General features: G+C 36.4%; 1 protein-coding gene across 1 annotated transcript; it reads right to left on the reverse strand.

Moving 5' to 3' along the window:
- Positions 1-8484: 8484 nt before the first annotated feature.
- On the reverse strand, positions 8485-17084 carry LOC141343786 (somatostatin receptor type 5-like). The gene is made up of 3 exons (XM_073848434.1): positions 16621-17084; positions 12952-14089; positions 8485-9290 (listed from the first exon to the last, which is right to left on the reverse strand). The coding sequence occupies exons 2-3, from the start codon at positions 14041-14043 to the stop codon at positions 9210-9212; spliced, it is 1173 nt and encodes a 390-aa protein (XP_073704535.1). The 5' UTR covers positions 14044-14089; positions 16621-17084; the 3' UTR covers positions 8485-9209.
- Between the last annotated feature and the right edge of the window lie 6211 nt (positions 17085-23295).

The following is a 23295-nucleotide window of genomic DNA, read 5'->3' on the forward strand; positions in this document are numbered from 1 at the left end:
CATATGAACTTCATAGTATCCGATGACCCCATTAAACATTCCACTGGAAAATCACACACTCTGGAATATTTATAACATCTGTGCTATCCTTGATCAGGATGAGTGTCATAATTCAAAATAAAAGCACCTTGTTGATTGTGTCTCATCAGCTCCTGTGATTCTGGATCCAAACACCGCTCATCCAGGGCTCGTCCTGTCTGATGATCTGACTAGTGTGGAAGACCGCTGGAACAAACAACCAGTTCCTGATAATCCGGAGAGATTTGATTACAGTGTCTGTGTTCTGGGTTCTGAGGGATTTAACTCAGGAACACACAGCTGGGATGTGGAGGTTAAAGGGAATTCCCACTGGATTCTTGGAGTAACTACAGCATCGAACCGAAGGAAGGGACGTGAGTTCTTTGACACTATCTGGAGTGACAATCCCTTGAGTGTGCACTATGGACTGTTTGAATGGTCTGGTTTTCCTGTTGGTTTTCCTGTTAAACAGGTCCTTGAGTGTGTGAGTGTTGATCTCGACTATGACAGAGGAATGCTCTCAGTCTTTGATGCTGTAACTAAATCACATCTACACACATTCACAACCACCTTCACTGAGACTGTCTTTCCTTTCTTTGAAGCGGCTTCCTCTCTGAGGATCTTGCCGAACAAATTTAATCTGGATCTTCCAGCTTTAACCCCTTAGAGTTCCTGTCAAACTTAACTCAATGCCAAACGTCCCGCCGGTGGAACGTTGGGACACTAAGGGGTTAATCTTTGCCAGTTGTCATGTTTCCAATATTTAATTCATATTACATGATTAAGAGTGCTGTTGATCTGAATAGAGTGTTTGCACTTATGTAACGATTTGGTCAGTTCCCCAGATGCGCAGTCATGTTGGTGATGCTCTGATGTAAACAACAGCATTGATTACATGGTTATTGTACTACAGAATACAAGGGGAAAATGTGTGGAAGCTGCAAAATCATATAGAGAAGGACTTAGGAAGTAGAAAGCCAGATAGCACATGTACGTCTGCAAGATGTTTGTTAAAGCTCACTTGATCTGGAGAGCATCTGCTGTGTGTAAACCTCTGACTGACGTCTATAAGATGTCAGTTTTACATCCATTGTAAATCAGAAACATCTTAAAGACATCTATTTGACATCTGATAGGAAACCTCCTATGATAAACATCTTAATTAGGTGCAAGTTTCAATTTACTTTTTTACCACTAGATGTCACCGTCAGCTCTAAATGCTTTCCAGTTCTGTGAGACAAATTATGTTAGGCTATGGCATTTTACATACTGTAAGACGAAACTTATATTGTGTGAAAATTAGTCGTCTACTAATATAAGACGAAACTTATATTAGTGAAAATCTGGAATCTGACTGTGAAAAAATATATATAAAATCGCCTTTAAAGTTGTCCAAATTACAATATTATGTTAGGAAATGTACGAAAATAATATTTATGGAACATGATCTTTACTCAATATCCGAATGATTTGTGGCATAAAAGAAAAATAGATCTTTTTGACCAATACAATGTATTGTTGGCTATTGCTACAAATACACCCGTGATACTCAAAACTGGTTTTGTGGTTCAGGCTCACATGTTTGCAGTTTAGGTAGCCACTTTAACCTTTTGATGGCCACTAGATGTCGCTGTCAAATAATTACTGTGAGCTGCCAAGGTTTATTTTTATTATGCATGCAGTTTACAATGCTCATTTGAAACCCTTAAATTTAATTTTGCGTAATTAACTATACATTTCGCTTACAATGTTAACTTGAAATATTAAATTAAATCCAGAGTTATTAATTATACATACTGCACGTTCGAAATCCTTATAATTAATTATACATTTAGATAACAATGATAACTTGAAGTCTTAAAATAAATTCAATAGTATAAGCGCACACAACAATTATACAGAATTATACTAAACATTTTGTATGGATTAAAAAGGTATTTTTGTCTTTATTTTCTGCATCTTAAACTTATATCACAAATAATGCATCACTTTTCTGACAAGCACAGCAAACATAAAATCAAACAGATATTGCATGTTCGAGTCCATGAAAAGATAGTCATGTTTACATACAACACATTTTTCTGCTTACATTTATATAGGCTCCATTAAAGCGTGGTAAATAGACAGGTGTTTTGACTTGCAGTTGGATGTTAACACATTTGCTTGCTTAAATAAACTTTATCTGGGGGAAAACGGGGGCATATTACCTTACAGTTCTTGTTGAGATCGAAATATATAATCAAAAGTGTTTCTTCTTATTTTTTGTGTCAGTTCAGGATTAAATACAAGTTTTGTCATTTGAAGTGGGCACACATCTTGTTGCAGTCAGTGATTTAGTTATTTGTTTACCTCTCTAATGCTCTATTTTTAAACCTCTTTATGTCTGAACTTACAGCAGTCATTTTCCATAACAGTTTAATCACTTATAGACCTTAATGCACTGGCCAAATAGTGCAGAATGAAGTGTAATGGGGTTTTTTCCTAAAGGGGAAAATTGTTTCCGGTAAGTGCCATGGCTTCTGAAGGACATGCTTATTGATGTATGACTTCTTGGTATATGCCACTTTGTTATTAATGGATTCAAGCTCTGCTTGGAAAACAGCAAAGTTTTCTCAGAACCATTTACATAAACCACTTTGATCTTTTGCTTTGATTAACAGAGTGTACAAATACTGAAACAAAAAAACTGAGACACATACAGTGCCTTGCAAAAGTATTCATACCCCTTCATTTTATTCACGTTTTGTTGTAACATTGTTAAACTGCTTTAAGTTAGTTTCCCCCCACATTTATTTACACTCCATACATCATAATAATGACAAAGCAAAAACCAGATTTGCAAATTTTACAAATTTATTAAAAATAAAACACTGAAATAAGTACATTGCATAAGTATTCATACCCTTAACCATAGTTGAAGCACCTTTACAGCCTCAAGTCTTTTTAGGTATGATGTGACAAGCTTTGCACGTCTGCATTTGGCAATTATCTGCCATTCTTTGCCTCACCTTTTCACCTCTCAAGCTCTGTCAGCTTGGATGGGGGCTGGCAGACATTTTCTAGAGTCTTAGTTGTTCCAGTCATCTTCCATTATGGATAATGCTTCTGTGAACCTTCAATGCAGCAGATTTTTTTCTGAACTCTTCCCTAGATCATTGCCTTGACACAAGTCTGTCACTGAGCTCTACAGGCAGTTATCTTGACCTCAGGACTTGGTTTTTGCTCTAATATGCATTTTCAGCTCTTAGACCTTTTCTGAGAGGTGTGTGCCTTTCTAAATCATACTCATTCAAATGAATTTGCCACAGTTTAACTCCACTCGAAGTGTAGTAACATCTAGAAGCAATATGAATGCTCCTGAGCTACATTTCGAGTGTCCCAGAAACAGGATTTTTTTCAGTTTTTTTATTTCTAATAAATGTGCAAAGTTGTTACAAACCTGTTTTGTGCTTTGTCATTATGGTGTATTAGATGTAGATTGATGTGGGAAAAAAACTAATTTAAAGCAGTTTAACACAATGCTGCAACAAAACAAAATGTGAATAAAAAGAAGGGGTATGAATACTTTTGCAAGGCACTGTATATACTGACCTTTAGGTAAAGTTCACCGTGAATCCGTCAGCATGCGAATGAAGGCCAAATGTGATTTTGGGAAAGGCCAGTTGTAAGACGGCTCAACCGGTTTACCAGTTCGATCCATTCAGGCAAATGCAATTTGCTAACAGCTTTCTGAAATAACCTACAATCCCATTTCTGTTTAAATTAAATGAAGGAAAGCTAAAATGTCTTATTTTTTGAATGGTACTTCAAATTGCATTATAAATGGGGCTTAACACCTCGCTAAATTAATCAGTTCAAACACAACTGGACTTAAAGGAGACTGAACAGTGCTGTTTTAACTGCCTTATCTGCCTTTGTGTGCAAGAGGGTTCGGATGACAAAAAACAGTTTTCTCTTGCAGGGTGTTTCCTCGTCTACTTTAAGGAGGGTTCAAATTCACCAGCTTTATTATGTCTGCCAGCTTTAGGTTTTCTTCCTTTCCTTATAAAACTACTTTGAGTTACAGAAACAGTTAATTAAAAAATGAAACAGAAAATTTACTTTCAGGCCAAGACATAGTTGAATTTATTTCTTCATCAGAACAGGTTTGGAGAAATTTAGCAATACGTCACTTGCTCACCAATGCATCCTCTGGAGTGAATGGGTGCCGTCAGAATAAAAGTCCAAACAGCTGAAAACAGCACCACAATGATTCACAAGTAATCCACACCACTCCAGTCCACCATTTAATGTCTTGTGAAGTGAAAATCTGTGTGTTTAAGAAGTTCACTAGACTATCAAAAGTATTTGAACAGTAAAATTGTTAATGTCTTTAAAAGAAGTCTCTTCTGCTCAACAAGCCTGCATTTATTTGATGTAAAGTACAGGGGGGAAAAAAACTGTAAAATTATGAAATATTTTTACCATTTTAAAATAATTGGTCTGTGTCTAAATATTTTTATGTAGTTTTTTCCTGTGATTTTAAAGCTGAATTTTTAGCGTCAGAAATCCATGTAATATTCTGATTTGCTGCTGAAAGATATTTATTATATAGAGTGTTCAGAAGAACATAATTTATCTGAAATGGAAATATTTGTAACATTATAAATGTATTAATTTCTTTATTTTCTTTTCTTAAAAAAATAATAATACTGACTCAAAGCTTTTGATTGGTATGATGTTACAAAAGCTTTTTTTATTTTAGATAAATGCTGATCTTTGGATCTTTCTATTTATCAAAGAATCCTGATAAAATGTGTACTCAACTGTTTTAAATATTGATGATGATCATAATAATAAACATTTCTTAAGCAAATTAGCATTTTAGAATAATTTCTGAAGGATCATGTGACACTGAAGACTGATGCAGAAAATGTAGCTTTGCATCACAGGAATAAATTACATTTTAAAATATATTGAAATAGAAAACAGTTATTTTTTTTAGTACAAATATTTCAGAATTTTAATGTTTTTGCTGTACTTTGCTTAAAATAAATGCAAGCTTGCAGAAGAGACATTAAAAATCGTACTCTTTAAAACATTTAACTGGTTGTGCAAACAGTTTTTATCAGCTGTTTGAACTCTCATTCTGACGGCACCCATTCACTGCAAAGGATCCATTGATAAGTGAATGATGTAATGCTACATTTCTCCAAATCTGCTCTGATGAAGATACAAACTACAGAAATAAATCTACATCTTCAGGGTGAGTAAATTTCAGCATATTTAAATTTTGTTGAGCGAAATATTTCTTAAATCTGTTTTTGATAGATTGACAACTGTTCTGCTTCACTCTGCAACACTTAATTCACAGATTATGTCACCACAGGACTAACCAAGAACAACACCTCACACAGAGATATGCAAATCAAAAGATATTTGTTTTACTACGTGTACGTGATGGATTGATGTTTTGGAGGATTTAACTTAATTTCTTTGCATTTAATCCACAGGAAACTATTTCTGTTGTGGCTCGATGCGTCATTTTGTTTTTGAACTGAAACTGGGCAGGGGATCTGTAATTCCCAGCACGCTTTGCTTGGGACTTAATGAGGAGAGTGTATGTTGAATGTAAAATTAGCATTGAATTTAAGTGTCATTTTATGAGTTTTTGAGAAAGGGGCAACATTAAACAGTCGGACATTTTCCAATTGAACCGCTAGGAAATGACTATTTGGCATGCTACTGTGTTATCAGTTAGCACGCTTGTGGGGGTTATGTAAAAATGAACATGAATCATATGCGTGCATAGTCACTTAAAAATGATTTCATTGCATTATGGGAATAAATCTTTTTCTGACAGAATTCTTTTACTAACTGAAAGGAATTCAAATGATGTTTATGCATCTTTCCTGATTTGTGGAACTGATATAAATGCTATCAATTTAAATAGTTTGCATACGGCAAGTTTAGACATATAGAAAAAGTGACATTTGCTACCTCCTCCACCCTGAGAGAGGAGTTGACAGTAAACACCATGAACATGCGGGTAGAGACAGCAAAATTGACAGAGAAGAAGTCATGTTGACAAAGCGATAGAGAGCCGAATGACAGTGTTGAAACTGGTTTGTCAAGGCTGTGGCTGGTTATAACATTGACAAGTCCGCTAAACCCAGTGGCAAATGAGTGACTGAACTCAAAACAAACACTAGAAAGCATATGAGCAGAAAAAAAATAACGGCCAGAACCTCTTGGCGGTACGCCAACAATAAACAGTGATTTGGAGGATCATTAATCGGCATAAATGAAAGATTTTAAGAGAAGGAAAGCATAAAAGAGTAAAAGGCGCACTTGTAAAGACGGTACGATCTATAGGTTTGCAGGAATTTGCCTGTGTGCCAGAAAGGGCACGGTATTGCATGTCTTCGGTACTGTTATAGAGTCCAAAGTGCAACAGTAACCATTTAATAGAAATGTCTTGCAGTTGTTAAACCTCTTTACAGGTTGTTTTTTAGCATTCTGAATCACTTTAGAATGGAATTTCACAAAATAAGTGAAAGGGATCTGTTTGCTTTGAAGCAAACCACAATGAATCATTCTGCTGACTTGGATGATGATATAACGTAAAACCAGAACCGATCCTGCAGCAGAATCAGTTTCTTTATTTGGAGAAAATACAAACTCTGAGGTATTCTCGGAGGAATTATCTCACCCAAAAATGAAAATCAGCTGGAAATGTAGTCACCCTCAGGCCATCCAAGATGTATTTGAGCTTGTTTCTTCATCAGATTTGGAGAAAGGAAGCATTACATCACTTGCTCACCAATGTATCCTCTGCAGTAAATGGGTGCCGTCAGAATCACAGTCTAAACGGCGGATAAAGACATAACACTAGTCTGCAAGTAATCCACACCTCTTCAGGTTATTTTAAGTCGATTAATGTTTTGTGAAGTGAAAAGCTGTTTTGTAACAACAAATCCATCCTTAAGACATTTTTAACTTCAAATCATTGCTTCCAGCAAAAATACAAATCTATCTATAATATAACTTTACCCTGTGAAAAAGATATCTTGTATTTAGTTGTGAAAGAACAGGAGATAAGCTTTTTTTATTGGATAAAGCAATATTATGAAGTATTGATTTCTATTGATTGCCAGAAGGAATAGTTTAAAGTTAAAGGAACACAACTTTTTTGGCTCATTCTCCAACCCCCCCCTGAGTTAATAAGTTGAGTTTTACTGTTTTGAAATCCATTCAGCCGTTCTCCTGTTCTGGCGATATCACTTTTAGCATAGCTCAGAAAATGTAAAGCTGGTATAAGCACATGATATAACTACATAAGAGTCAAGTTTTAAATAGGACAAATATCGAAACTTTTTGGTCATTTTTGAACGCGATGCTATTGGTCTATTAGGATTCAATGATCTATGCTAAGCTAAGCTAAAAGTGATATCGCCAGAACAGGAGAACGGCTGAATGGATTTCAAAATGGTAAAATCAACTTATTAACTCGGGGGGGAGTTGGAGAATGAGCCTATTTCCAAAAAAAAGTGGAGTGTTCCTTTAAAATTAAGGATTTGTTTCTTATAAACCCGCAGCTTCTTATTTCACAAGATGTTAATTGATACTGTCATGTGAATTACTTGATGTTTTATTTGGACTGTCATTCTGATGGCACCCATTCACAACCATTGGTGAGCAAGTGGTGTAATGCTAAATTTCTCCAAATCTCTTCTGATGAAGAAACATCATTTGTCTATGTTCACTCTCTCCATGTTTAAACTCTTAAAAATAAAGGTGCTTTAAAAGGTTCTTCATAGCGATACCATAGAAGAATCATTTTTGATTCCACAAAGAACCATTCAGTCAAAGATTCTTTAAAGAACCATCTCCTTACCTTTTTATAATCTAAACACTCTTTTGTGAAACAGAAAGGTTCTTCAGATGCTAAAGGTTCTTTATGGAACCATTAAGCTACTAAAGGGCTCTTCTATGGCATCGTGAAGCTCCTTTATTTTTAAGAGTGTGCTTAACTTGTTTTGAGTATTCTCCCTTCTCCGTGCCTCTTTGTTTTTCGTCATACTTTCCCAGGAGTTACAGTTGAAAATTGGCTAAACTGACCCGTATACAGAAGCGTCTATTAATGAGTAAAGTCTCTGTAAATCTAAAGCCAATGAAGTATGGAAAAGTCTGCTGAACTTCTGGCCCTGGACACAAATCGGGTCAGGAATGAAATAAAATCTACAATTAAACAAACTCAAACAAGTTATGATATGTTAACAGATGGAGGTATTTTTGAAACTTTTTAAGGTAAGCAGCTGTTTATGTACTTATGAACAATGTGCTTGACAGGTTTATATTAGCCCCTCCTACCATTTTGCCTGGACCTCTATTTACAGCAGGTAACTACAGTTTTGTTTACTATGCAGTACATAAACCAAATAACATGCATGTCTTTTACTACAGTAATATTACATGACTCCTGTGTTTCAACTGTAATCCTGTAGCTCAGGTTTATTAAGAGTGATACAAACAACATCAAGACTAAGGTAGCATAATACAGATACATCAACCGAGACTAAAGAAAAAACATTGATTTCTGCCTGTGCAGCTTCTTCCTACTCTCAGGATGTTTTGGCCATTGCTTCAGCTCCAACTAGGAAACTTCTTCATCCATCATAAATAGGTTTGTGTAAAGACATTCAGTCTTGAATAAATAGCCCGTTTGGCATTTCCATCAAATCCTATGAGAAATGTTCGTCTGAGCTGTGTGTATCACTCTGCTTTGAAATCCAGACATCCACCAGGACAACTTGTTCGAGAGTAAAAATGTTCAAAACCGCCACCAAATAAGCAATGATCCATCAAAATGTAACAGCAGATGCCACTTCCTTTCTCAACTGTCCAAATTGGTCCAAAGGTTGTGGATGAACAGTTTCCCAGTTTTATTCAGTCACGCTGAACAAAATGATGAGCCATTTGCCATTATAAGACATATTTGCAGTCATATATACCATCAGTGAAATCTTCTTACCGAAGAATGATATTTATGTGGAAATATTGTCTTTGTGCACCAGACAGTGTTTTATCTAGAAATACACAACAACAACTTTATATAAAGCCATATATTTTGACCACAACTCAACTCATATTGACTTCAATTGGACGACTGACTCGAACAGAACAAAAAGGAAAAATAAAAAAATCAACTTTTATATGGACTGGCTGCTCACTTCTGGTCCATGTTGGTGGATTTCAGTTTTGGGACAGGGCTCAGCCTCCAATCCAATGGACTGAAAAGGAAAAGGTAGGTGTAGGATTTCAGAAAGCACAAACAACAGAAAGAATAAAGCATTTAGCATTAACTATTTAAATTCTATTCTTCAAATGCAGTTCAGATGTAATCAGAGTATTTGTTTTCCTTCAGATCTTCCTTCAAGGGGAATGTACATACAGAACAACTAGGTGCAATAGTGACTGTTTAAAATATATATATATTGATCTTTGTTTTAAGGTTCAATTCTCGTAATTAACAAGCCATGACTCTTGCCTCAATAAACTTTTAATTTGCTACTTAGTAGTAGTTTGTAAGGTAGTTGCTAAATTTAGGTATTGGGTAGGATTAGGAGTGTAGAATATGGACATGCAGAATAGATATAGATTAATATAGATAGACATGCTAATAAGCAACTAGTTAATAGTGAGAATTGTTCCCTATACTAAAGTGTTACCTGTATTTTTTTATTAAAGCTAAAGCAAACACCAAAATTCAAAGGTTCAAACTTCCATGTTTCTCAACATTCTAAATGTATTCTAATTAGGTTTGGAATGCTGGTGTTGCCTAACACGTAGGGTCTTTAAGCAACAGCTTCCAATGGAACAGCTACGATGGCCGGAAGTAAACTTCTACACCGCCGTAGCAGAGAACATGCACCTGGTTGTTTAGTGTTTATGGTTCTATGTCACTTCTTTGAGGATAGTGTTTCATAAACTGATGACTAAGGTGTGATGGATCAGACCTGTTTGATTCAAGATGATTTAGTGATGGTCTATTTATGATGTTCTCTGCTGTTTGCTCTGATAAGCCTGATATGTATGACCATAATCAATGAGCATCCTTCCCTGTTTACGCCTGCAATACACTACATGAGTTTCCCCCCTGATTTCCGGTGATTTGCTCCCCTGATAAGTTGCCAAAAGTCAGAGCCAGTCTGCAGTTGAGTTGAGAGATTCCAAAGAAAATCACGTAATGTATGATGGTCACAGGCTCTGTTTTTTTAGCTTAAGACTCTGATTCCACCTAGTCGGAGTAACCACCGTTTTCCTGAGTAACCGATGAGCAGCGCCATGATGGATTATAACTTCCATTTGCTTTCCTGTTCCAGTCTCCATAAAAATCCATGTTAAAACTGGGTTAAAAGATAAGACTGAACTGAAACTTTTTCAAAATAACAAAATATAAAAATGTGCGCAGGTTTAACATTATATTATTGGTTTGGAAAAAAATGTATAGGTGCCATAGAATGCATTGATACAATATTTTAAATTGTTCTCTGATATCTACATAGAATGTATATGGCAAAGAAAAGGGCAGAAATTATCCAGAAACGGTTTTACAGGTCCATTTACAAGCCTAGGATTTGTCCCTAGAATGAAATGGTCTGTTATTATTACCTTATTTAGAAGGATCATGAAAAATAATAATGAGCTCTGCTCTGATTGGCTTCTTTCAGAAGCTTGCACATGGAGGAAAGTATATATTTAATGGCTCGTCTTATTTTATTATAATGCCTTATTTGTTTTCCTTGCCTTTCTGTGTAGACACCAACCCATCCCTGCACTTAACATCTCCTGCACAACCTGGAACGTAACATTTATTCCTGTGATCTGCCATTTTCGCTATTGTCCTCACTTAGTGTTTTTTTTTTTTTTTTACACAATAGCCTACCCGCAGAACTTCTGATGATTGGGCTATGCAAATGTTGGGGGCGTGAATATTAATGATCACGACTGTTACATAATAGTCTGTGTTATGTTGGAATTGGCCTATTTTTAAGTGGTCTTTTGCAAATACCAGATTTATATAAGAAGGAGGAAATGATGGTGTTTGAGACTCACGGTATGTTATGTCCATGTACAGAACTGTTATTATTCAACCATACCAAGGTAAATACAGTTTTACATTCTATGGCACCTTTAATGTAATGTTAATGTGTTAATTTGACTAGAAACACTAGAGACTGGAAATGTAAAGCACCATTCCATTTTGGAGAGACCACGTTCAGAAAAAGGTGAATATCAATCAGATTTGATATTTTGAGCCAATTTTAGAACATATTTGTCTTTTCATTTGTATATAGCTGATGTATAGTTTTCTATACATATATTTCTCATGTCTGTGAGGCAGGTATTCACAGAGATTCAGGCTGCTTTATTTTAGGGCTGTCAAACGATTAATCACGATTAATCGCATCCAAAATAAAAGTTTATTTTTACATACTAAATGTGTGTTTACTGTGTATATTTATTATGTATATATAAATACACACACATACATGTATAGATAAAAAAAAATGTATATGTATGAATAGTTATACTTGTATTTAATTTAGATTATATATAAAATTATAAATATTTTATATTTAAATCTAAAATATTTTTCTTTAATAAACGTGTGTGTATTTATATATATACATAATATATACACAGTACACACACACATATAGTATGTAATCATAAACTTTTATTTTGGATGCGATTAATCGTGATTAATCGTTTGACAGCCTAGGTGTCTGTAAAGAGACATGATGGAGACCGAGACTGCAGAGAACACACCCAGATTATTAATTTATTTTACAAAAGCACATTATTTTGTTGTTCTTATGACTATACACACATAAAAGTAGACCCTTTCCAGTTTTTATTTATGGTGTATTTTTAGTTCTTTTCGTGGTCATCAAGAAAAAACGAGACAGACGCACTGGTGCAACAACAGTGTTGCCGTGGAATGTTGGAGGCAACCCCAATAAAGTGATATTTAGCCCCTGGAAGGTGTCTTTCAACCAGTACAATTCCCATTATAACCAGTTATTACACGGCTCTTTGGAATGCTTGATTCTGATTGGTCAGTTGAGACATTTGCAGGTTCGTTCTTTTCAAATAATCACCGCTCCAAAGTAATAACGCATAGCCGGTACTACTTGTATGTTTAAAATCCCTCCGTGCCAACAAAGATTACCGTTTGGCGCCATCTTGTGACAAACACTGGACAACCACAATTAACAATGGAAAATTTCGACATTAATCTATTTAAATTGTCTTACTAACGTACATAGTTTGAATGTTAGTCGCGTGGTACTATATCGTTTCGCGGAAGGATAAAAATGTTAATTTAAAACAAATATGCCAATAAAAGGTTTCAAATTCATGTCCAGTTTTTTTCCTTATGTGGCAAGTAGCCGTGTAATAAGCGGGATAATGTACAGGCAGCCGGTAGTTATCGCGAAATAAGCCCCTTCAGTGTGATACAAGACCCTCCGCTTCGCGTCGGGTCCTGATCACACTGTCGGGGCTTATTTCTGCGATAACTACCGGCTGCCTGTACATTATCCCTTACTTAAACCAATACAAATTCTTTGATGGTTTCTATTGTTTTTTGTTTTTTGTTTTTTTCTCAGCAGGGCAGTTTTCCTCTGTCACGATTTACAAAGTCAATAAATGTTCTGATACATAGTGTTTTAAAAATCTGTTCAGATGTTGAAAGTCATGTAGTGTATTCCAGCCTTTAGCCATAGTGCTATCACTAAAGGCCTTAGAAAAAATAAAAAAATTCAATGCTGGTTTTAATGAAGGTTACTAATACATTACAAAAAAGCATAAATCTTCCAAGATGAGTAAAGATATGATGGTGTTTTAGAAAACATAATGGTACTATATTGAATGAAAGACCCTTACTTGATATCTCTGGTCATGGTCGTTGAAATCAAAGCTCCTTGGAGGGAAGAAGGCCTCATTCTGTTGGTTCCTGCTAAGGCGCGCATGACCAGGTTGACCGTCGCTGACCCCGTTGACCTTGTGGATGCACAGCACTTGCTGGAAGCTCCGCTTGAAGTTGTCCGACAGAAAGCCGTAGAGCAGCGGATTGGCGCAGCTGTTGACGTAGGTCAGGATGACGGTGAGAAAGTAGACACCAGTGACAAAGCCATTCTCCGGGAGGGTGCTGATCAAGTTAAGGATGTTGAGGATGAAAAACGGCAGCCAGCACAGGACGAACACCACCACGATGATCACCACCATTCTCGTCACTTTCTTCTCAGACTTGCGGCGTTTGGAGAGTCCCGCTCGTGCACCGGCGGACTTTACCTTGATTACAATGAGCAGGTAACACAGGCAGATGACCAGAAGTGGGCAGAAGAAGCCTAGTATGGCGGTGTAGAGAATGAAAGCTGTCGACCACACGTCACGCGGTTCAGGCCAGCTCAGGTTGCAGGTGTTTAGCTCCGGCTGAACGTCACAGTAAATGATGACTGGCAGTGTCAGCAGACAGGAGAGTGCCCATACCATGCTATTTATCACCTTGGCAACACTGGGTCGCCGCCACCTCGAGCTGCGGATAGGATGTACCACAGCCATGTAGCGATCAATGCTCATTACTGTCAGACAGAATGTGCTAGTAAATTGACTGATGGAGTCTGCCCACATCAGAATACGACAGAGGAAGTTGCCAAATGGCCAGTAGCCGAGCACGTTGTGGGTGGTGAGAAATGGAAGTCCCAGGATGTACAGCTCGTCTGCCACTGCCAGGTTCAAGATGTACATGTTGGTCACCGTCTTCATTTTGGTGTAGCGCAGCACCACGAAAATGGCCAGAGAGTTGCCCGTCAAACCCACGACGAACACAATGAGGTAGACTACGGCCAGGACCTTTGTGCTGTCCTCCTCGGCCATCAAGCTTCCATTCAGCTGAAGAGAAATATTGGTGATTTCATTGGACTGATTTTCATAGTCTGAGATTGAGGTGTTGCACATGGGCCCCTGGGTTGCCATATTTAGATACAGGCAAGGAACCGTTGATTTTTGAGTCACCAAAGTGCTGAAAAAAACAAAAGGAGAATGCAAAATAGTGGTTTAGCTCAGCAGCATGATATTTAAAATGTGAAATTAAACTTGCATACTTGACTCTTAGGCACACACTGTAGGAAATCCGTAGGGCATTCCTTTAACACAATGCAATGCTTAATTCAAAGTATGGGAATATCAATATGGGAAATTCTTTCAAACACAAACCATTGGGCAGATATTCTTAGTGCGCAAAAAGGCATTGATAATGAGCTGAACAATTCTGAGAGAATTAAATATGACGTTAGACTTGAAAATACCTTTCCAATTCAGAATAGTTAATACATTTAAAAAAACATAAGGATATACAGTCAACAAGCTTTTTAAAGTCTTAACAATAAAGGTTCCTCAATGGGAAAAAAAATTGTTCTTTAGATCAGCATATATTTTCTGAATGTGTTAATTGTTTTCTGAAGATAGATTGAGAAACTGACTATTTAAACTATTAAAAAAAAAAGAAAAGAAAAAATAGACACTTTTTTAAGGAATTTATAGGTTCTTCTGTGGCATCAGGTTGTAAAAACCAATTTGGTTCCAACTGAACCCTTTATTTTTTAGAAATGCAGCACTAGGAAGTTTCTTAAATATTAAAAAAACACCAGTGACAATGGTTGTATCTTTGCTAAATATTGGCCTATCCTAAAAAACTATACATCAATTTAAAGCCTATTTATTTCAGCTCATTTTATTGACCCTTATGACTGGCTTTGTTGTCCAGGGTCACATATGTAAAAATCATAAACACGGAGACTCATCTAGCTTTTTCAGTCATAACAATAAAGGTTCCTCAATAGTTCAACAGTTATTTTTTTAAAGAATTTAAAGGATCTTCTATGGCATCAGCTTGTAAAACCCACTTTGGATCTAACTGGAATCTTTATTTTTTTAGAAATGCAGTACTGGAAAGTTCTGTAGATTTTAGAAAAAAAAAATGTTGAAACCCTTGTTACCCACAAAAAATAAGGGGGTTTGTAGTGGATGATTACTTGAGACTTCAGACAAGTGCATTACTAAATAAGCCAAAGGCATTATTCTCAATTAATTATGTCCTTTTACCCTTCAAAAGCATGCATATTCATATTGCATTGTCACCGCATGAAGCATGTGAGCGTTGTATTGCATGACCTTGACTTTAAGTGGCACTCGCGTTGGATATGAGGCGTGCAAAGTGAGCAGAGCCACACAATGTGTTGCACAAATAAAGCACTGCCTCAGAAATGCGCTGAACCATAAATCGAAACAAAGGGTAACGATGTCACTGTTATGAGTACAAACAGTTCAGTGGGCACTAATTCATATGAACAGTCCGCACAGGTGAATATTTAACTTATCTATGCCAAACACTCTCATTAAGCAAGGACGGGACTGTGACAAAAAAAAAGTCTGTGTTGATGTGCCGACACATCCACTTATTTTCATCTTTCATTTCTATTGCCTATATGACAGCTGTAATTTATACTGACGGTTTATTTAATCATAAGCCCGTGTTCTCTCTTGCTCAGCTTATGAATCATCTCTGCTGAGCACATGTTGCTCTGAATCTATAATAATTCTCAAAAGGTCAAATTTGTTTATAGGTGTTATATGTTATTGATTATATGTTTATAGGTATACTGTTTTAAACATTTATGTAACTACAAACTTATTTAGCGCGCACGTTCGCTGGGCGAGTAACCATAGCAACAGTGTGTTCCAGAGTTCGAGAGTTTGCGCTAAGTATTCGACGTTACTACGACAAAAATATGACAACCATTCTCATTTTATTAGCCTAAATTTTTACATTTTTACAAGAAATGCATTCTTTATCACAGCAAAATAAATGAATGAGTAAATAAATAAATAAACAGTGCGCCTTGAAAATTCCCAAATGGAAATTCCCTAGAAAGTCTGTATATAGCCTATATCAAATATATAGGAAATTACATATGGAAATTCAACTATAATCATGTCATTGTAACTGACAGACTTTATAGGCAAATTAACAAAATACTTACAATATTTAAATTACACTAACAAAATGCAAATATTAACTCCCAGTTGTTTGCGATAAGATTTTCATTCCAAACAAAGCAGCAGCTCACATGCTTATGAAGTTTTCAGAAGGAATGCCATTTTAAAGATTGGAATTCATGTTGATAACACGTCCATTTCCTCTAAATGCAATGCAAAGTTACAAATTAAGCTGTTAGGCTAATGCACTCTTAAAAATAAAGGTGCTTCACGATGCCATAGAAGAACCCTTTTTGTCTGAATGGTTCCATAAAGAACCTTTGACATCGGAAGAACCTTTCTGATACACAAAAGCTTCTTTGTGGCGAAAGAGGGTTCTTCAGATTATAAAAAGGTAAGAAAGAGATGGTTCTTTAAAGAACCTCTGACTAAATGGTTCTTTGTGGAAGCAAAAATGGTTCTTGGCATCGCTGTGAAGAACTTTTTAGAGCACCTTAATTTCAAAGAGTGTATATTCCCTCATTATTTAGTTAGCTATAGTAGGTACAGCCCTACCTCAAAAGCAGTGCATAATCCTCTGGGTTTCTGGAGCGCTTCCACTAATTGATCAGAATCTCTCCTTGTTGTCAGTGGTCAATAAGGATTAGATGACTGAATGTCTCTTTTTCTAAGATCCAACATCAAAAGCCAGCACATCACCTTCATCCCCGATTCCAGTTAAAAAGAGCTCACTAGGCGCAATGTTGCGGTGCGCAAACAATTCGCATTGTTTTCCCTGAGGGAAAACACAACTTTTGGTGACTAAAACATCCAACCAAGCAACTATTTGTACTCGAGCACCTTATAAATCACCTTCAGTGTTTCTCCTTGAATTGTAAAGGTCGGTTCAGGCGGAGAGGTGCTGCTCTCTCCAAACGCGCGGCGTGAAATGGGTTTGGCTGGTCATCTGCGCGCAACAGGTCTAAAGCAGAGGACTTCATACGTCACAAGCACAAACGAGTTTCTGTTTTTCTGACTTGCGCTTCTTGTCATGCTTGAATCTGCCTGTTGCACGACCTCCTAATGTTGAATTTATTGATATGGAAGTTTATTAATGTGTCGGTATCATTCCCAGCTGAAGCAAGTGACAGATCATAAAACTGTCGAAAACCTCGCAGTGTAAAATTTTATGGTCTTTTTACGATCCCTACGCCTTTGAAAACACACTACTGTTCATGTGTGTGACTAAACTTGCAGTAGAAATGTGTTAATCTGGACAATGTGTAGCTACTAAATTAGATTTCTTACACTGATGGAACCCATCCTGTTGAAAAAAACCAGCATATGCTGGTTTGGGATGTTTTGGTGCTGAGATGCTGGTTTTAGCTGGTTTATGCTGGTCCTTTGCTGGTCCTTTGCTGGTTTTTTCCTGGTCCTTTGCTGGTTTATGCTGGGCCTTTGCTGGTTCTTTGCTGGTTTATGCTGGTCCTTTACTGGTCCTTTGCTGGTTTATGCTGGTTCTTTGCTGGTTTATGCTGGTCCTTTGCTGGTTCTTTGCTGGTTTTTTCCTGGTCCTTTGCTGGTTTATGCTGGGCCTTTGCTGGTTTTTGCTGGTCCTTTGCTGGTTTATGCTGGTCCTTTGCTGGTTCTTTGCTGGTTTATGCTGGTCCTTTGCTGGTTCTTTGCTGGTTTATGCTGGTTCTTTGCTGTTTTTTCCTGGTCCTTTGCTGGTTTATGCTGGTCCTTTGCTGGTTCTTTGCTGGTTTATGCTGGTCCTTTGCTGGTTCTTTGCTGGTTTATGCTGGTCCTTTGCTGTTTTTTTTCCTGGTCCTTTGCTGGTTTATGCTGGTCCTTTGCTGGTTCTTTGCTGGTTTATGCTGGTCCTTTGCTGTTTTTTTCCTGGTCCTTTGCTGGTTTATGCTGGTCCTTTGCTGGTTCTTTGCTGGTTTATGCTGGTCCTTTGCTGTTTTTTTCCTGGTTCTTTGCTGGTTTATGCTGGTCCTTTGCTGGTTCTTTGCTGGTTTATGCTGGTCCTTTGCTGTTTTTTTTCCTGGTCCTTTGCTGGTTTATGCTGGTCCTTTGCTGGTTCTTTGCTGGTTTATGCTGGTTCTTTGCTGTTTTTTCCTGGTCCTTTGCTGGTTTATGCTGGTCCTTTGCTGGTTCTTTGCTGGTTTATGCTGGTCCTTTGCTGTTTTTTTTCCTGGTCCTTTGCTGGTTTATGCTGGTCCTTTGCTGGTTCTTTGCTGGTTTATGCTGGTCCTTTGCTGTTTTTTTCCTGGTTCTTTGCTGGTTTATGCTGGTCCTTTGCTGGTTCTTTGCTGGTTTATGCTGGTCCTTTGCTGTTTTTTTTCCTGGTCCTTTGCTGGTTTATGCTGGTCCTTTGCTGGTTCTTTGCTGGTTTATGCTGGTTCCTTGCTGTTTTTTCCTGGTCCTTTGCTGGTTTATGCTGGTCCTTTGCTGGTTCTTTGCTGGTCCTTTGCTGGTTTATGCTGGTCCTTTGCTGGTTCTTTGCTGGTTTATGCTGGTCCTTTGCTGTTTTTTTCCTGGTCCTTTGCTGGTTTATGCTGGTCCTTTGCTGTTTTTTTTCCTGGTCCTTTGCTGGTTTATGCTGGTCCTTTGCTGGTTCTTTGCTGGTTTATGCTGGTCCTTTGCTGTTTTTTTCCTGGTTCTTTGCTGGTTTATGCTGGTCCTTTGCTGGTTCTTTGCTGGTTTATGCTGGTCCTTTGCTGTTTTTTTTCCTGGTCCTTTGCTGGTTTATGCTGGTCCTTTGCTGGTTCTTTGCTGGTTTATGCTGGTTCTTTGCTGTTTTTTCCTGGTCCTTTGCTGGTTTATGCTGGTCCTTTGCTGGTTCTTTGCTGGTCCTTTGCTGGTTTATGCTGGTCCTTTGCTGGTTTATGCTGGTCCTTTGCTGGTTCTTTGCTGGTTTATGCTGGTCCTTTGCTGTTTTTTTCCTGGTCCTTTGCTGGTTTATGCTGGTCCTTTGCTGGTTTATGCTGGTCCTTGAAGCAGCATAAACCAGCAAGGGACCAGCATTAACCAGCAAAGGACCAGCATAAACCAGCAAATGACCAGTATAAACCAGCTAAAACCAGCATCCCAGCACCAAAACATACCTAACCAGCATATGCTGTTTTTTTTTCCGGTGACTCAAAATGTGTAGGCCTACCTTAATATTTTTCAATTAAGTGTCTCAAAGACTTTTCTTGATGCTGTTACTGTTGTCTTTTGAGTTCTTGCGGTGTTCAATATCGAAGGTTCTTCAAAAATTCATCTAGTTTTAAAAGGATCAAATGTCTCAATTGTTAATCTTTACTGCCAGGGTGAATAACCCAGTGTGCAAAACTGCTGAAAAACGCTATTGTTTGCGTATTTTAAAGGCATACTTTACTGGTGTAAGAAATGACAAGGGTGTGTATGCCTGCATTCCAGTTTCACAATATAGATCTGCAGAGTCCTAATATCAAATGTGGTTTACTAGTATTCAGTAAAAGAGAAAGGCTTTGTTTTTTATTAGTTCACAAAGCTCTGATAAGATCATAAGGAATGCACACTACCAGGCAAACGTTTTTGAAGAGTAAGAGTTTTTTATTTATTTTTTTTTTTAGTTTTTTTTAATCTCTCTTCTGTTCACCAAGCCTGCATTTATTTGGTTCGAAATACAGCAAAAGCAGTGATTTTATGCAATACTTTCTTACTATTTTCAAAAACTGCTTTATATTTGAATATATTTTAAAATGTAATTTATTCCTGTGATCAAAGCAAGATTTTCAGCATCATTACTACAGTCTTCAGTTTCACAGGACTCTTCAGAAATTGTTATTATCAATATTAAAAACAGTTGAGTATTTATTTATTTTTTATTCTTTGATGAATAGAAAGATCCAAAGATCAACATTTAGCTGAAATAAAAAGCTTTTGTAACATACATTATACTATTTAAAAGCTGTAGTCGGGGGGTATTATACAAATTAATACTTTTATTTAGCAAGGATGCTTTAAATTGATCAAAAGTGATAATAAAGACTATTTGAAATACATGCTGTTCTTCTGAACCCAAAAAATGTACTCAGCTGTTTTCAACATAATAATAATAATAAATGTTTTTTTTTGTTTTTTTGAGCAGCAATTCAGAATATTAGAATGATTTCTGAAGGATCGTGTGACTGCAGCAATGATGCTAAGAATTCAGGAATTTATTCACAGGTGTAAATTACATTTTAAGATATATTCAAATAGAAAACAGTTATTTGTATTAAATAGAAAAAATATTTCAAAATTTTACTGTTTTCTGTGTTTTTACTTAAATAAATGCAGGCTTGGTGAAAAATATTACTGTTCAAAAACTTATAAGTATAATTATTTTTTCAATTTGTGCCAATTTCTGAACAGTGTTCAGTATTTTTCAATTGGTTACCTTTTTACTGTTATTCCAAGACCAGATTAAAACTGTGTCAGTTCAACTACACAACTAGATTTATTAAGGATGTTCTTTTTGTAAAAACATTTCTCTGAACATGTCTATATTTGGCATATGCTGTCATTAGTCATTTTGCCTAAAATTATTTAGCTGTTTTTGTAAGTGATTTGTGAATTTTGGTTTCAATGAAGCTAATGAACACGAATGTTTCCTTATACATATTGAAATGCAAAAGTTTTTTCATAACTGATAGGCAGTTTTTTCCCCCAAGTTTGTTTTCCAGTTTCTTTTTTTAGCAATGAACAAGTTAATGTGTAGGGTACGTGACTGGCAGTCTTTATAAGAGCATGTTCCTCACCAATGTTCAATTTGAACCCCATGATGTCTCTGCTTCTGCGGTTGTGAGACACAGTTACATGCGCAAGCCTTGCAGACACTTTCTCACACAGTGACTTATATGAAATTGCACAAATTACATAAGTGGTGGCCAGGGCAGGTATAGCTAGTAATAAAAGTCACATGCTGAGCTTAAACCCCTGAAGGCAAGACACATTTGCGAGGCAGAGAGCATTTAACAGCACAGTGAAGACCGTCAAGAATTGCTCATTGACTAAAGTGGATGCATTTGAAGATGCATATTTAGACATTTAGCAAATATTCATGTTCCGGTTTGTGTAAGAATCACTCACACAGCTTTCCAGCTTTTTAAAATATAATTTATATCAGCAAGTATGGATGTGCATTTCCACCATATAAGAAAAAATGCTATTAAACAGTCATGTTTATGAGATTTAAAAGTCAAAATTATTATTAAAATTTGAAATTATGACATTAATTTATAACATTCATACAACAAGTCATAACGAGATCAAAATGTTTATTTTATTTTCCAAATAAATTTGATCACATAATTTTAAATTACCAAAGCACGCTTTTTCTTACAAATTCACTGTATTAGATGTAAATAATAAAATCATAATATTTGATTATTTTTGTCATAATTTTGACTTAGTAGCCACTTTCCACTTCTGTCACTTTATCTCATAGTTATGACTTTTTATGAATTAGCAAAACATGCTTTGTTTTCATATGTGGCAGGCTTCAATAGGGACAATGGTAGTTTGTTTCAGTCTAAAAGCAGCAAGTCGTATGGTAGGCAGTTAAGGAGGAAAAGGAAGTTTCATATCATGCATATGTTATGTTATTACTGTGGTTTCTAATCAGTCACAGCTTGACTTGGGAGTCTTAAAGGCATTGTTCACTCAAAAATGAAAATGACCTCTTAACTTACTTTCTTTAAAAAAAATAAGCCATACATATTTTGGAAAAAGGTGAAATATCCTTTATTATCAGAGCTGCATTATCAAATATTCATTATATATATATATATAATATTCATCATTATTCATATTATTATCTTCTCTGATAGTATAAATGTCTAAAGCTCAGTATGTTTTGATTATTATAAAATACAGCCAGACACATCTGTGGAGTTTTCACAGATCGATGGAGAAAGGGCATCATAAATATGGTCAAATAAAGGGCAGGATGATCTGGGCAGAAGAAGGGAAACACAGAAATACAGATACAGGAAGAGGAGGAGCAGGGAATGGAGGCCGTTTCCTTCCTACCTAGCATGAGGCTTTGAGAAAGGTCAAACAGACAGAGAATCCATACCTACATCATCCTGATGGCTCTGGTGTGTCTGTGTTTTGATGAATGTATAAGGTGCATATATAATGCTATAGCCTATTGTGTAATTTGGAGATAACATATCTACTTGCTGCATGTATGATCACTAATGCAGCCTCTCAGTCAAGTCTAGTTTATTTGTATAGCTCTTGTCACAATACAGTTTCAATGCAGCTTGAGAGAAAACGTCAGTGTTAAACGTTAAATCAAGTTGTTAATGTTTATTAATTTTCTTCTAGTAAGAATGCTTGTTTAATGTTCTCTGGTTCTTTAATGAATTTAATTCTCAATGAATAATAATTTAATGAATAATATTCTCAAAGCATTAGCACAAAAACAGTATTTATGCAGCATTCATGGATATTCTTTTCGTTCCTGAAATGTTTAGCATTTTCTAATGATACTATTTGTGTGAGAGAGTATTCAAAAGAAAGAATGCCATAATGTTTGCAAAATGATAAAATAGAATGTTCACAGTGCCTAGAGAAACAAAAAACATGTATTCAGTCATGAATATATCACTTATTTCTCCTCATGTCCTCCTCAGATTTTATATTCCTGTAGTGAATGCGCGCGCACACACACACACACACACACACACACACACACACACACACACACACACACACACACACACACACAATTCCTCTCTGTAGACTATCACTGCTACTCCATTGTGACAACAAGCAAGTTTTTGACCATGTTGACACTAGCATAAAAACCTCATTAGATCCATTCTGAGCTTATCGTTTTTCTTTTTTATGGCATTATATCACGTTCCTATTGGATACTGCACTGATTTTTTCCAAACTCTGGACTCTGAATGCTCCTAATGTTGGTTAAATGAATTCAATCCCACCTCAGAAAACCTGTTTTTTTCTTTCTTCTTTTTTAAGTGACATTATTATGACAGTAAAGCTCACACATGGGTTATTCTTTTACGTCTGCTGATAAGAGCTAAATATGATGCTCAGTACTGTAACTAAAATGCAAGACGACTGAGAATCCATGTGAGAAAACTCTTTGTTTGCCTCTGATATATTCCTTAAGTTGAAGTTGATATTTAAACACGGAATCCCTTGTTTATCTCAAGTTATTAGTTATTAGCGGATTTGTTTTGATATGACTGACTTGCAACGCTC

Source organism: Garra rufa, chromosome 1 (genome assembly GCF_049309525.1).
Source record: "Garra rufa chromosome 1, GarRuf1.0, whole genome shotgun sequence".
NCBI classification, from domain to species: domain Eukaryota; kingdom Metazoa; phylum Chordata; class Actinopteri; order Cypriniformes; family Cyprinidae; genus Garra; species Garra rufa.